This window comes from Ascaphus truei, chromosome 4, assembly GCF_040206685.1.
Source record: "Ascaphus truei isolate aAscTru1 chromosome 4, aAscTru1.hap1, whole genome shotgun sequence".
NCBI lineage: Eukaryota > Metazoa > Chordata > Amphibia > Anura > Ascaphidae > Ascaphus > Ascaphus truei.
In genome coordinates, this window is record NC_134486.1 from 121435678 (window position 1) to 121452607 (window position 16930).

General features: G+C 45.2%; 1 protein-coding gene across 1 annotated transcript in view; it reads right to left on the bottom strand.

Moving 5' to 3' along the window:
* Window positions 1-16930, bottom strand: part of CCDC170 (coiled-coil domain containing 170) — an 89639-nt gene that overhangs the window by 58042 nt on the left and 14667 nt on the right. The window contains exons 5-8 of the mRNA XM_075596523.1: window positions 9853-10109; window positions 8531-8675; window positions 6816-7001; window positions 1190-1507 (exon numbers count right to left, since the gene is read on the bottom strand). Coding sequence (XP_075452638.1) covers window positions 1190-1507; window positions 6816-7001; window positions 8531-8675; window positions 9853-10109 — 906 coding nt within the window. The remainder of the gene's footprint in view (window positions 1-1189; window positions 1508-6815; window positions 7002-8530; window positions 8676-9852; window positions 10110-16930) is intronic.

Here is a 16930-nt window from a genome sequence, read left to right on the forward strand (position 1 = left end):
CTGTCCACTCTCCATCCCCTCCTGTCCACTGTCCCGTCCCCCCCCTCCTGTCCACTGTCCTGTCCCCCCTCCTGTCCACTGTCCTGTCCCCCTCCTGTTCACTGTCCCCCCCCCCTCCTGTCCACTGTCCCGTCCCCTCCTGTCCACTGTCCCGTCCCCTCCTGTCCACTGTCCCGTCCCCTCCTGTCCACTGTCCCGTCCCCTCCTGTCCACTGTCCCCCCCTCCTGTCCACTGTCCCCCCCCTCCTGTCCACTGTCCCCCCCCTCCTGTCCACTGTCCCCCCCCTCCTTTCCACTGCCCCCCCTCCTGTCCACTGCCCCCCCCACGCCTGTCCACTGTCCCCCCCCGCCTGTCCACTGTCCCCCTCGCCTGTCCACTGTCCCCCCCTCCTGTCCACTGTCCCCCCCCACTCCTGTCCACTGCCCCCCCCCTCCTGTCCACTGTCCCCCCCGTCCACTGTCCCCCCCCCTCCCCTCCTCCTGTCCACTGTCCCTCCCCCCCCTCCCCCTTTTCCCCCCCTCTCCCCCCCCTTTTCCCCCCCTCTCCCCCCCCTTTTCCTAGCGGGAAATTTAACTCACGGGCAACGCCGGGTCTCTCAGCTAGTATTTTATATGTGTCTAGTCTGCTGCTAGTTTGTCTATTGTCAATGTGTATTATTTCTTGTTAAGTAACATGCCCCAATATTCAGTAAGCACCTGTTAAAGGATCAGGAAGCCTAAGTTTTCAGGAGATGGATGCCGCGCTGTCCTCACAGGGTTGCACTACTTTAACACATGCTCCTATTGGATTGGTATAATTAGCCTGTTCGTATCTTGCATCACTGTCTCTCTGCAAGCTATTCCACCAAGTCCTTATGCAACAGATAACTAAGCCTCTGTATCACCTCTGGCTAGGACTGGAACATACGGAGGATGATTTCCCTGAGCTCTTATACTTTGCCACATGTATTGTACTGTGACTATCAATGGGACCTCTTTTGGACAGCTGTTCAATAAACACCTTTGCTTTTATAAAAGTTCCTGGTGCACATTTCTATACTGCACTTTAATCCATGCCCAGCGGGCATTTACCCACACACCATCTACATAGCTAGAGACTGAGCTATTTACTTTCTTGACTAATCTGATGTGACACCATTCATAGCCAGAGAATTGGGGTTGCAATAAGAAAAGTAAAACATGAAATTACCATCTTTTTGCTTTCTGCCCTGTTGCATACATCTCGTATCGTCTCCAAGATGGGCTCCTCTTTCGGTTTCACAGTTGTGGAGTTGTGACTCAGAGCAGCTGCAACTCTTTCCTTGAAAGACTCAAGCAAGCTGTGAGCTGCTTTGGCCTCCCCATGGCTGTTCTTCAGAGTCATATCAAGCTGAGTGGAGCTCTTCTTCACCTGGCTCAGCTCTAGCTTACTGGCTTCCCAGGCCCGTTGAGAAGCAGCTAGTCTGTCTTGTAGTGTTCTAATCTCTCTCTCAAGACCCAGCTTAGTTTCTGTAACACTTTCCAGATTCTGAAATATAAGCATAGAGAAGACATTAACAATATGGTGCTAACGATTTAAGAGATAGAAAAGTCTATTAAAACTCTTAGAAATGGGAACGCGCCAGGCCCAGACGGATTCACAGACGGATTCACAGGAGAGTTATAAATAGCGTATTGATGAAATTCGGGCCCCTCTAAGATAAGTGTTCAAAGAAATTCTAGATAAAGAAGAATATATAGAGACGGGTAAAACTGCCTTTGTAAGAATAATTCATAACGAAGGTAGAGACCCCTTAAACCCAGAATCCTAGAGACTAATCTCTCTATTGAACAAGGACGCAAATATACTATACTATATCAAAAATATTGGCCAATAGACTTGCTTCTTTCCTACCTAAATTAATACCTGTAAATCAGACAGGCTTTGTAAAGGGCAGAAAGGTTATAACAGCTATACACTGGACAAAAACTAATAAGCAAAGCAATAAAGATAATATAATAATATCAGTGGATACCGAAAAACTAGTTAAAGCCTTTAAGAAGAAATTTGATAATGTAGGGTGGGAATATCTGATGAACGTTCTGGGGAACATGGGTATTACAGGAACCTTCCTTGATGCGATCAGAGCAATGTATAAAGACCCCAAAGCAAAAATAATGGCAGCAGGCTTGTTATCACAGGAGATAGGGCTTTTTCAGAGGAACAAGGCAGGGATGCCCTTTACCCCCCTGCTTTTTAATATTGCGATTGAACCGCTTGCTGAATATTTTAGAAATTTGACGGAGTTTAAAGGGATCAAGAAAGGAGAAAAAGAAACTAAGATAGCCTTATTCGCGGATGATTTATTGTTGTTTGTGTCAAATCCAGAAGAGGCTATAGAAAGAATATGGCAGGTACCTGAAGAGTTCAGACAATTTTCGGGTTTTAAAGTGAACGCAGCTAAAACTAAAATACTAATCCTATCAAGTAAAAACAATATGAAATGGGAAGGAAAATACCCATTCAAGGTAACTAGGAAACCACTTAAATATTTAGGACTCTAAATTGATCCGGAGGGTACACATCTTTACAAAAATAATTTCGGGCACTTATCCCCAAAATAGTCACAGAATTAGAGGGGTGGCAAAATGTACCACTTTATTTGTCTGGAAGATGTCAGATGGTTAAAATGATCCGTTTCGCAAGATTAATTTACCCTCTACAGATGTTACCAATATTATTGAAACACTCCAATGTTAAACTTCTAAATAAAGCAATTTCTAGGTTTATCTGGAGGAAGGGAGAAATAGAATCGCTATTAATAAATTATGTCTGAAGAAAGAGTGGGGGGGGGGTTAATTTGCCTAATATCAGAAAATATCATCTGGCCTGTGTAGCAAGACATGTAGAGGAGATTGGATAACTAGAAACAGCTATTACTCATGCCTAGAATTAGAGGAGCAGTTGTTATCCCCAGAGTCTCCTTGGGATTTTACATATAAAATGAAGAGAAATACCAACGGAAGCCAAAGGAAACACGCTAATTAAGGATACATGGGCTACATGGAGAATATTAAGAAAACTATTTGGGCTTTCAGATACTTGCTCACATTTTTGAACTATACAAGGGAATTTAAGGTTTCTCACAGGAAAGATGCAGACTTCTTTTCAGATATGGGGAGACAAGAGGATTGGAACTCTGGGCCAGTTGGTGGATGTGAACAATGGTAGGTTCTTGACGTTCCAAGAACTGAAAGAACAAATGGGACTGCCCGAGACACATCACTTCCCTTATATACAAGTAATGCATTATTGCAAGAGAAAGCTATAAATCAGATCTATTTGAAATAGAGGTTTGAGGTGCTTTTTTTTAAGGGTGCTTATAGTACCAAATATTCTATCTCAGATTTATATGATTGGATTAGGGACAAGGACTATGGTAAGGATCTAAGAAACATGTTCACTAGGTGGGAAAAAGATTTCCCAGGAATTGAAGGTGTTGATCTGTTACCCGAAGAGTTAACTCGGATTAGGAAAATTATAATTTCTGAGGAGTGGAGAGAGATGCAATACTGTATAAGATACTGCATAGGTCTTATTATGCTTTCGATATCAATTATAAGGGGATTGAGAAATCTAAAAATAAGTGCCAAAGTGCTCCCCAGGAAAGAGCAGATTTAAAACACTGTTTGTGGGATTATCTGGTTATTTCTGATTTTTGGGATAAAGTTCTGCAGTATATACAAGAAGTTATTGGGGTAACTACAAGAGAACCCTTAGGCTGGTTCTATACAGGCATACCCCGGTTTAAGTACACTCACTTTAAGTACACTCGCGAGTAAGTACATCTCGCTTAATAGGCAAACGGCAGCTCACGCATGCGCCAGTCAGCATGTCCTGAACAGCAATACTGGCTCCCTACCTGTACCGAAGGTGTGTGCAAGCGGGGAGACTATAGAGCCTGTTACAAATGCCTTATTTCCATCAGTAATGCACGTATATGACGATTGCAGTACAGTACATGCATCGATAAGTGGGAAAAAGGTAGTGCTTCACTTTAAGTACATTTTCGCTTTACATACATGCTCCGGTCCCATTGCGTACGCTAATGTGGGGTATGCCTGTACTGTGTGTGCGCGCTACACCGTGCGCGCGGCAGTTTTAGTTGGCTGAGGTTAGTCAGCCATTCTATAATGGTGGCGCGCGCACGGCAGGGAGAGTGGAACTGGCCGACAGGGGGGAAGATGAGAAAAAGAATGAATTTGCGCCGCTACTGCCGCTGAAAATGTAAGAGTGTGTGTGTGTGTGTGTGTGTGTGTGTGTGTGTGTGTGTGTGTGTGTGTGTGTGTGTGTGTGTGTGTGTGTGTGTGTGTGTGTGTGTGTGTGTGTGTGTGTGTGTGTACTGTATGTATAATTTTATTAAAACATTTTTTAAAGGATTCATTTATTTGAAAACGTATTTAAACACACACGCATACACACACGCACACAGTACCTCACTCGCGCACAGTATACACACAAAATGTGTGCGGCACGTGCATGCGCCTTCGCACAGGCACGCGCGGCGCGCACGGCCGCACACAGTATATAACAGCCCTTAGCCTTGCTGTTTGGAAATATGGAACATTGGAATGAGGTCAATGTAAGGAACAAGGTCCCAAGGCTGGCAGAGATTGTTTTGCGCCAGCAAGGAAAACAGTGATGGTAAAATGGATAAAGCCTGAACCCCCACTTGAGATATTTTAAACGATATCTGAATAAATTGACGATGGACAAATTAGAAGCTGAGATGAATAAAGAATTAAGAACCGAGAATTTTTTTTAAAATTGGGAAAAGTTTATGGATTCTACAGTATGTTGCAACAAGATAGGGATTCGATCATACAGACATCTGAGCATACAGCACCTCTCGGGGTCTCCTCAGACTGATTGCGATGGGACACAGATAATTTCGCCCGTGAGGAAATATGATCGTACTGTATATAGTTGATGAGGGAGATGGTGAATGGGGAATCTTGTGCCAGATTTTGTTAGGAGGATGTGTGGTGATATCTTTGATGTTAATCTTTGAAAATGCAATTGAAATCATAAATATGATACTAAAAACTATTTTGTGTAAAAGTATATTTTTCTGTTTATTATTATTTTTTTCTCTATTTTATTGTTGTAATGTTGTTGTTTAATGTTTATGAACCCAATAAAAAAAACTATTAAAAAAAACAAAAAAGACCCTCAAAAAATTGTTCTGATTGCGTAGCACTGAAGTGTGATTTTCCTCTATACCCAACATTGTTAATGCACTCACAAAAATATCTAATTGGCAGGATGAAAATTGATTAGGGTAATTGTGCTGGAATACACCTTACATCTCAATAATTATGGAGTTAGTAAATATGGGCCTCAGTAATTTTTAATTTACTTAATAATTTGCTCAGTTTTACTGAAATAACTAACATGCCTAAATAAAAAAACAAAATGAGAAACAATGGTACCAGCACAATCACTATATGGGAATGTGACAATTTAACGCTGAATTGGCTGTGTTTACTGAATATGTGGCTGAAAATGAAGCCAACTATCTTTTAATCCTTTATGTACAGTACATACTATATGCACAGTATGCGTTTACACATTAGGCAATGCAGAGTGAAGACTATGGAATATATTCTCTAAACCCCGATATTGCCATTCCGTGCAATCTGACCCAAATGCCCCAGTGAAATCCATGGGGCTTCCATATCAGATCGCACTGATCCGCAATTTCACAGTTTTGAGAATCTAGACCTAAAGATTATACATGCTGCTTATGCTTTAAAGACAAATTGACTGTGAGTCATTTCGTGACTCTGCTTTACTAATATGTTTTATTCTTAATTTTTAATAGCAAATTGTACCTAGTCTGTTAACCAAAATACTAAAATGTTAATGCTTTATTAATATTTCTCTTTGATCCATGTGTGCAGGGGTGGATTAAGGTGGGTGCACATGCCCCGGGTCCCCTTATTCATTTGGGTCCCCCCGCAGTGGTGTATCCACCGTGCCACTCGCTGAAAGCGCCCGCCGCTGGTGTACCTGGTTGGCTCAACTTCCGCCCACATATAGCATAGCCAGCTTTCCACCAGTGCAGTCAAGTCACCGACTGGAGCAGTGCTGAAGCCATCTTCACTAACCGCCGCAAGGTACATTTCTCAGAGGGGAGGTGGATTGAGTATGAGGGGGGGATTGATTGTGCAGGGTTGAATTTGAGGGTTAATTGAGCGAGAGAGGATGGAAGATTGAGAGAGAGGAGGGAAGATTGAGTGAGGAGGGGAGAGAGAATGGGAGGAGGGGAGAGCGTTGGGAAGAGAGTTATGGGAGAGGTGAGAGAGGTGTAAGAGGGAGGAGGAAGGGAGAGGGAGAAACAGTGGGGAAAAGTAAGAGTGATAGAGAGGGGGATAAAGACAGGGAGGAAGGGAGAGGAGAGTGAAAGGGCGAGTGAGAGAGAAACACATGGGGAAGGGACGAATGAGAAAGCAGGAGAAAAATAGAGGGGGTGAGAGAGTGAGGCAGTGTGTGAGGGGGGAGTAAGAGAAAGAGAGGGGGCTCCAATGGAAACAAGATTTATTTTTCATTTTTTATTTGGGGGGGGGGGCCTGTCTTTAGTGCCCCAGATCCCCCAAAACCTTAATTTGGCCCAGTATGTGGGGTTCGTATATCTACTTTACAGTGCGCTGACTAAGTCTGGTATCTTTTCTATCATTTGGAGATCACGTTTACTTTTGAGTCTATTTTCGCAAACCACTTTTCCACAGGACATCACAGTAATGAAATGCGATGCACACATTCTCCCAAGCACAGCACGCAACATTATACGTACCTTGTGCAGAGTGTCTATTTGGTGAGTCAATGGTGCTGCCTTTTTTTGTTCCCTGTTAACCTCAGAAACCAGCCTCATGATGGTTTCCCTGCTGGCTTTTGACTCCGTCTCATGGACATTAATAGTTTCTTCAAGTGTGGCCACACGGCCCTTCAATCCAGCATTGTCTTGGTAGAGCTCACCAGCCTAAAAGCAAGTGAAGACATAACAGGACATTATTTATTCCATCATTTCCCAAGTTGTAAGAAAACAAAGAGATCAAGTAATATTTATGTACAGCTTTCATTATAACGTTTCGCAAAATGCATGGGGCCTGACTGTTTAAATGTAAAACTTACAATTGATTACGTTATTTATCCATGTTTATATATATATATATATATATTTTCTAATTGCAGTTGGTTTTCATACTATTTATCCTAGATCCTAAATTTTTTCATTGTCTCTAACTTCTCTTTTTCCATCTTAAGCACGTTTTTTTGTCATGTCCTCCAGTAGTTTTCTATTTGAAAAATATGGACATAAAACATAATTTGTGGGCATTTAAAAAATGTTGACATTGTTAATCCCCAAAGAACATCTTTATAATTTAATCTGTATCACTGCAATTATATAATCACTGTAGGTTTATTTCCGTTACACGTATCCCATTAAGGTGTCACCTTGATTGTATGTTCCTTGGCAATCGATGTATTGTTCGGAGTTATGCTTTTAGAACTTCAGTTTCAAAATCTACCATGCGCATGTTTAACCATGAGATGTTAAAATAGCAGAGAATAAAATTTTAATTAAGTGCTACCTTTAAAAAGAGACCAGTGATTTAAAATCATTCATCCTAATTGTTTTACAAGCGTTAATAAGATAAGGCTCTCCTGCCCTTACATTTCCTGCCTATCTTCAGAAGATAAAGAAACTAATACAGCTCAACTCCGTTATAGCGCGGTCCTCGGGGGCCACCCGATCCGACCGCGCTATAACCGGGGTTGAGCGAATTTTTTTTAAAATGGCCGCCGCGCGCTTGATTGGGAGGAGGGGGGAGGAGGGAGGCGGGGGGAAGAGGTCGAGTGAGGCGCCGGCAACCCTACATGTCCCCTAGCAGCCACTGTAATTCTCCCAGCATTCCCCGCACTCCTCTCAGCAGCTCCGCACCATCCAACCACAGATCCCCGCACCAATCCCCCAGTCTCGCACCGATCCCCCCCCTAGCCTCGCACCAATCCCCCAACCTCGCACCGATCCCGCCAGCAGCCCCACGATGCCCCAGCAGCTGACACCAGGTGGGGGGGGGGGCTGTGACACCAAAGGTAGGGGTGGCTGTGAGTGTGTGCTGTGTGTGGAGTGTGCTGTGAGAGTGTGCTGTGTGTGCTGGTGCTGTGTGTGTATGCTGTGAGTGTGTGCACTATATATATATCACACACACACAGAGAAATACACTTTACCCAAACCAGAGTCTGGAAAAAGAAGAGGCAGCTCTTCCCAGGTGAGACAAAAATAGTGTATTGGCAAACAACCAACCAACGTTTCGATTACTAAAGCAGGACCTTCATCAGGGTGTGTGTCAAGTGATACCTCTTATGATCATATCAACCAGTATTAGTATAGGAATGATTTTATAAAGCAGCACTTAATCTCAGAGAGGAAAAGACCACACCATACTCTAGATTACTGTCAAAGGGTTTCAGATCAAATAAATAGTGCTCTTTTTGTATAAGTACCTTGGAAATCAGCAGTTCCTCTGGTTCTTCTCTTCCTCTGATGCCTACGTCCAAGCTAGCAGAAAGTTGAGCCACAAAATGTCCATAGTTCCTGCTGTAGTGAGAAGCCTGACTCTTGCTCTCCTCCCACTGAGTCAAATATTTTCTAAGTAATAAGGGCAGACATTCCAAATCAGAGCAGAGAACCAGGAAACCAAACCCAAGTCGTCATGCATTAAACTGCTCTAGTACTTGCCCAACTGCTCAAATTAATGGTGCTTGCCTGTTCGAGGACAGTGACTCAGTTTAGTGAAAGTGACCCTTGGTGAGATGTATATTTTATTCTGATATAAAAGTTGAAGTAATAGACAAAAACATTTGCTAAGTGAGTTTACAGGCCACTCCTGAGACATGGTAAATATGCAATGGGGGGTGTTGTATTTTTTCTCTTGCCTTATGAATTGCCTTAGATTATTACTGAATATGTCATACACCTTTTTCTTTGCCCCCATTAAAACGTAACTGCACCACAACATTGTGTGTCGTGGCCAAACTAGGCCATGCTGGCTCTTTAAAGTTCTTATTAACCATTCTGCAAAAGAATAACCAGAACAGAATTGAAAATATGATGCACCTTTCTTATGCACGCTCTTCGGGACAGGGGCTCCTTTTCCTAAATGTTACTTTTATGTCTGAAGCACTTATTCCCATGATCTGTTCTTTGTATTATTTGCTATTTATATGATTGTCACATGTATTACTGCTGTGATGGGCTATGTACATTAATGGCGCTATATAAATAAAGGCATACATATACAGTATACATACATACACATGTCCGTCCATTGGTTGCTGCTTATAACAGTCTTCAAAGTTATAATAGAGCATTATAATTGTCTTTGAACCATCATACTACTAGAATCGTAAGATTATGATTGTCCTTAAAACTCAAAGCTTTACACAATATGTATACTAACAATTGTTAACAGATAGAACTACAATCTGATCAATGGTAGTGAGAAAATAATACAAAAATAGTTAGAAATAACAAAGGTGATGACATACCCCCGACCTGTCCGTGCATTTAAATACATCCACCTTCAAATATTTGCTTTTAAAAGCTCTCTGCTATATGTTAATATTGTAGCCACCCTCACAGGCCCTTCTTTTTTCTCTCTCCTACTTTTTATTCTATTGGCATTGCTTCCTCTAAGTGATGTTTTTTGCCGTTTCTCCTCTCCCTCCCCTCATCATTTTTACTTTGAACCCATCTTTTAAAGTCTAATAAACCATTTAAAAAAAAAACAACAAGCATAACCAAGCCAAAAATAATTCCCTCTTACTTTAACCTGGATTCCAGGTCCTGGATCCTCTCCTTCATGTCATGATTCTCCTGAAGAACATTCTGCATAGCCAAATTCGCTCGTGTCTTGGAAGTGGCAAGCAGACCTGATTCTTCCTCTGTCTCCATTACCCTGGTTCGTAAAGAGCTGATCAGTGAGGATTGTCGTGCGTTGTTTTCCTTGTAACTCTCTACTTCAGCCTTAAGCTCCTGGAGAGAGACCTCTTTGGAGGAAAGCTTGGATCGGAGATCTAGCAACTATAAAGCATGGTAAGTATTAGGAGTGAAAACAGCATGGTGATATTTATCATGATTTCATCTCTTTCTTAAATATTCTCAGTACCAGTGTTGGACCAGGCAATTAAGGCAAAAAAAAGATTGTAGGAACTCTCTATAGGGTCATAATGGGCAAAAAATATCACAGGGATTGCACTCATAATGTATACAGTACATGCATTCACTAATGCATACATACTGTACATAAACCCATACATACTGTATAGTGATAGATACAACCCTCATTTAGACATATACAGTACATACACTGAGACAAAGAGCAAACTGACCCTTCCTGCAGCCAAACTCACACAGTGGCCCTCGTGAAACGAGGCCGCCATTCAGGAGGAATCATAATATGGTACAAGGAGGAGCTTAAAAGCCAAATAAACCCAATAAAAAGAGGAGATACCCACATGTGGCTACCAATAAAAAGCTCCATGTTCACCCATCAATATGACACATACCTATGTGCAGCATACATCCCCCCTCTGACTCCCCATACTACAAACTAGACATCTTCGAGATCCTCCAGACTGAGGCAATCCACTTTCAGACTCCGGGTAAAGTGCTGATATGTGTAGATCTCAATGCCAGAACAGACAGAGAACAGGACTACATATCTACAGATGGAAATAACTACATCTTTGGAAATTACACTTGTTGTACTAGTCCTGTGACACGCCAAAGAACCAGCTACGACAGCGCATTAAACAAGAATTGTAAAGAGCTCCTAACCCTGTGTCGCGGTTTGGAACTGCACATTATCAACTGGACGGACAAAGGGTAGATACACATACAGCTCTGTGCTGGGCACTAAGCATGAAAGGTGTGGGAGGAGAGTTCCTCTGTTTTGCCTCCAGTATGTTTTTGTTTTTAATCATGTAGTTTAATACATTTTCTTTATTTTTTCTACACCCGGTGAGTTGTTCAGTGCTTTTTCGGAGTGTTTTGCTGTTCAATCAATCTGCAGTTTTTTCATATGTAAATATTTGCCTGAAAAACCATTTACATGGAATCCATATAAGCAAATGCAATGCTGTTCACACAGCTTTTAAGCACAGCATGAGATTAGATGCAAAGTCAGTCAAACCCCTCAGACATTTTTTTGTTTTGAAAATGTTATTATGCAGTGAATCTTTAAAACAAGATTAGAACAATACATAAATCATTTTCCAAAAGAAAAAAGACTGCGACGTGTACAACGGCACAGTGCATAACCCATACATCTCTCGTACATTAACTTTTATGAATATTTTCCCAAATGTAAAAAAAAAACTGTAACATGCACCACTGCGTAGTGGATTACCTATACATATGTCATGCATTTAGGTCAATACATGACATACATAATCTCAAACTTTATTTGCACAGAAAAAACTTTTGGGTGTATCGGGAGTGGGGGGGAGGGGGTTTAGTCCTCCTCCTCAAGGCCGTCAATGATGGAATAGTCTTTGAACAGGCTATGAGTTAGCCTGCGACAGTCCTGTATCGACATCCTCTTCTTCCCCTTGGTCAAACGTTCCCTGGCGAATAGCAAAACGTCTTTGAAACAACACATTAGATGCCAACCAGTTTCGATTTTGTCCTCTGTGTGTGTTCCTGAAAAAATCCATAGAACACTGTGTACGTAGTGTACTTCCTCGGTATACAATTCCTTATTTCAGAGTCCAGAGCTCGCAATAAGGCCTGTGCAAAGGGGCAGTCAAACTACTCACAGACATGTTTCAACCTTAATGGTTCTCTTCAGTGTGAGGTTGGTCATACTGGTGCTGCAATTTTCAAGTCTGGGTAGGTTTACCATACACTTTAAGTTATGGTGGGTAAAAAAGGCAACAAAAAACCTCCACGTTAACATATAGCCAATAAAGAATATCACTTGTGAGCACATTCACATGTCTTAGACAGGTCTGCAACCCTGTCTTTCAACCATTATCACCTAGCATACAGTGCTTCCACTGCAGCAAGGGATTCTGGGAAATGACATGCAAATGAACACTCGGCCTTTAGGCTAAGATCAAATCTAGTGTTTATCCTACCTGTGGCAGGAGTAGGATGGACAGTGGCACACACTTGGTATTCTGGCCTGGTCGAGAGGTGGGATGAGCCCAAGGTTTCTTGGGTCCATGTACCCCGGCATGAGAAATTCAGAGGGGGGGTGTCCCTAGTAGAATACCTAAACGTGAGTAGCACACTGTGGGCAAGGTTATGCCCTTCCGCAGCTACAGCACTGGTACGGCGAACGGTTCCCTAGCTTTGGACCTAGGATTTTACGGATTTACTTCCCTCACTCCCGTCACCACTGGGCCTTCGGGGGGGGGTGAATTTTTTTAACCTGCCCGTCCCATCGGGGGTGCCCCGGCACCAACACACAGCACTTGGTGTCCTGCTATGGTCGCTGTAGCAATGCACCCACTTACACATAGCACTTACCTTGTATGTGTATGCGGAGGAGATGCAGTGAAGCACTGATAGTCACTGTCTCGCTTCGGAGAGAAAACAACCTGGGTAAGTAGGCTCCGACCGAAAAACAAAGATTCTGACTTTCTTGTGGGCCTTCTGGCCGAAGAAAAAAGAGGAGGACGTCCAGAACCCTGATGGAGGATGGCGTCAAGGTACCCTTGGACCTTCCTGGCCATCGGACTGAAGATCCTTGGGAGCAGTAACAGGACTTGTTCGACTTCGGAAGGACAATCTCAAGCTAGAGCACCCAAGCCGCTGAAGCGGCTTGAGTTCACAAGGGAGGGATTAAAACAAATGGCTGTGAATGGTTTGATGGGAGAGTGATGGTCCGGCACCTCGGCCTTGTAGCATCCCCTCCGGGCTTAAGCTGCATGGTGCTATTGGGGTGACGCACCTGATCTCAGGGCGATCCAGGAACATGAGAAAGAGAGAGACGGTCTTACACCTCGGCCTTGTAGCATCGCCTTCGGGCTTAAGCTGCATGCTGAGATTGGGGTGACACACCCGATCTCTGGGCGATCCAGGACCAAGCAAAAAGAACCCCTGGCTACTATCACAGCATCTAGCCAGGGCCCTAGGAGACGACAAAGACCTACCCCCTGCGACGAGAAGAAAGGCAACAGCGGTCCCCCAGACCGGAGCAGAAAGGATGTAAGCCTCCAAGGAGCCGCCGGCAAGGACCACCCCCCGCAAAGCTCGGAGGAAGATGAAGCACCCCTGGCGAGTACCTCTACCAGCAGCCAGGAGACAGACGGAGGAGGCCCAGCAGCTACCAGGTCCAGCAGCCCAGGTGACGTTGCACCTCCCCTCCAGCAGCAGTAACCTCACTGCCAGCAGCAGCAGCCCCAGCTCCAACCCTGGAGCTGGTAGCTGCAACAACAGGAGGATCCCCCTCCTGAAACCCTGGATGAGGCAGGCAGTGGTAATGCAGCTGAGGGAGGTTAATGGACAGCGCCCCGTATTGGACGCTGAGACCTTTGCCAAGGAGCTGGTGAGTAAAGCAGGCTTTACACCGGATGAGATCCTGAGCATCCAGGACTTCAGGGGTGGCCTGTTTATTGTCACCGTCACCGCGGCAGGTGGTATTGGGAGATATTCCAGACCCTGAAACAGGAGCTCCCCTTCTCCCAGTTCGACATGAACTGCCCCATTCAGAGGGAAGAGAAGAGGATCACTGTAATGGTGAGGAACCCTCACATCCCTGGAACGGATATTGCCACCTTTCTGCGGCATTTTTGCACTGTAGTGAAGGAGCCGAGCCGCATCAAGGACAAGTTGGGGTACTGGGTGGGAAAGTGGAGCGTGGTTGTTCGCTTGAGGGCAGATCCAGATGCGACTGACCAAGCTTTTCACTTGCGGGCTGCTCAGGAAGGCTTTTTTACCCAGGCCTGCGGGAACTGCGGAGGCCAGTGGGCACCAGTGGAGACAATGCACCATGGGAACCTGCAGGAAATGTAAAAGCACTGGACACGACACCAAGGATTGCCCCGGCCAGAAAACTTGCGACCTGTGTGGGGTGACAACCCATATGTTTCGGGACTGCAAGCTGAAAGCAGGAGCTACACAGAGGTCGCGGCGAAAGTTTCGAAACCAAGCGCCCCCTGGCAACAACTGAGGTGGCAGTCAAGAAGACATCTGCAACCCACCCTGTGAAGGCAATGAGTGGTAAGCATCAGAAGGAACAAAGGCAAAGGGAGGCCTCCAAAGCAGCGTCCGCTGCAGCTCCTAAACCCGCTGTTCTTTCAGGCTCATCAATGGGTATGCCACCCTCCCCCCCAGAGGGGTGGGAATTCACAAAGATAAGGATCCGCTGCTTCCTGCAGGCAAAATGCAGATGCCTGGCGTGTGAGAGGAAGGGGGTGTTCAGGGGCCTGCAGCAGAAGCTGCAATCCTTGCACGACCTCAGACACTGCAGATGAGACGTGGATGAGGACTTGGAAGAGACCAAAGAGAGCCTGCGAAGACACTTTGAGGAAGAATCCAGACGAATCATCTTCCGTACCAAAGTGGAGAATCTGGAGATGGGTGACAAATGCAACACCTTTATCTTCCAGAAACTCCTCTCCACCCACACACCCCTAAAGGAGCTGCGTGACAAAGATGGCAACGTCTAGCAGGGGAAGGAGGAAATCATGGGAGTCGTGAAGGATTTCTACAAGGACCTCTACTCCCCAAAAGCATCACACAGAAACCAAGCTGACAAATTCCTGTCAGGGATTACAAATACCATCGACCCGGCAGGAAAAGCAGCCATGAACTCCCCCCGGATGCTGGAAGAGCTCCACGCTGCAACCAAATCCTTTAAGACGGGTAGGACGCCGGGCAGAGATGGTATCCCAGCTGAGTTATACACTAAGCCTTGGGACCTGATCGGCCCGGACCTGCTCGAGCTTTACAGGGAGATGGAAGCAGATGGCAGGATGCCCCCAACACTGAGGGAAGTAATGCTGACACTCTTGTACAAACGGAAGGGGTAGAGGTGCGACCTCAAGAACTGGCGTCCCATCTCGCTCTTGAATGTGGACTACAAGATCCTAGCGAAAGTACTGGCAAACAGACTAAAGAAGGTCATCAAACAGATCATCCACCCAGACGTGACGTGTGGCATACCAGGCCGCAGGATCGCAGAAAGCCTTGCCCTAATCCAGGACACAGTCCACTACATCAAAGACCGCCGTGTACATGGGGCCCTGGTCAGCTTGGACCAGGAGAAGGCCTTCGACCGTGTCTCCCATGTTTTCATGGGCAGGGGGCTGTGGGGGTATGGGATGGGGGAGATATTCTGTTCTTATGTTAACCTGATGTACCTTGATATTTGTAGTGTGGTGATCGCGAATGGATGGAAGATTAACCCCTTCCCTGTACTCCCAGGGGTTAGGCAAGGCTGCTCTCTTTCACCTCTCCTTTTTGTCTGTTGTATAGAGCTTTTTCGCACAGTGCATCAGACGAGACGCAGGGATCAGAGGGATCGTCGCGCCAGGATCCCAGAGACGTGAAGTGAAGTGCTCGCTCTACATGAATGACGTCACCATCTTCTGCACAGATAGCCAGTCGGTGAAGATGCTTGTCCAGACGTGTGAGGACTTCGGGAAAGCTTCAGGAGCAAAAGTCAACTGCGGGAAGTCAGAGACCAAGCTATTTGGGCTTTGGCACTTGACTGCCGACCCCTTGCCCTTTCCCATCAGAGCAGGCCTCATCAAAATCTTGGGCATCTGAGCTGAGCTTGAGCTGGAATGAAAGACTGAGCAAAGTGAAGCAGAAATTAGGACTATGGCGCCTCAGACCCCTCACCATAGAGGGAAAAAAATTGGTGCTGCAGAACGAGATTCTTCCTGTTCTGCAGTACGTGGCTCAGGCGGGGCCACCTTCAAGCAGAACCTGTCAGGCAATCTCCATGGCAGTGTTCCGCTTCATCTGGGAAGCCAAGATGGAAAAAGGCAAGCGCGAAGTGATGAACAAGGAGGCGCGCAAGGTGGGTAAAGGAATTCCTGACATCCCTACTATGCTGCGTGCTTTCTTTGCAAGCGAATCACCCTGAGAGACTGTGACAACGACTCTTCTGGCTACTCCATGTCCCGCTTCCTACTCCTGCCACTCTGGAAAGCACTGGGGTGGGACAAGTGGGACAGCTCCATCCCTTACAACTGGAACATGGTCTGGTTCTACAAGGACGTCAGGAATTTCGTGAGGCAGAACAAACTGGAGGGAGTAAAACCAGATCTGTGGAAGCCCAAGGTCATTTACAAAATGACCAGAGCAAAGGATATCATAGAGTCGGTCCCAGGACTCCACCCCAACACTTTTGAAACGGTGTGGAGGAATGTGGCATCGAAAAGACTAATGAACAAGCACAAAGACATTGCATAGCGGGCCATACACAGAGGACCCCCCGTGAGGGCCGACAAGTACGAAAGTAGACTTAGCCTCGTGAGGCACTGCCCCAGGTGCAACCCAGTGGAGGAAACTGCCAGGTAACATTTGACCAAGGGGAAGAAGAGGATGTCGGTACAGAACTGTCGCAGGCTGATTCACAGGAGGAGAACTTAATACCATTCCCCCCCCCCCCCCCCCGCCCCCCTCCAAAAGTTTTTTCTGTGCAAATAAAATTTGAGATGCTGTATGTATGACATGTGTTGACCTAAATGCATGACATATGTATAGGTAATGCACTGCGCCATGGTGCACATCACAGTTTTTCTTACTTTTGGGAAAACATTAATAAAAGTAAATGTACAAGAGATGTATGGGTTATGCACTGAGCCGTTGTGCACGTCGCAGTTTTTTTTCTTTTGGAAAATGATTTATGTATTGTTCTAATTTTATTGTAACGATTCACTGCA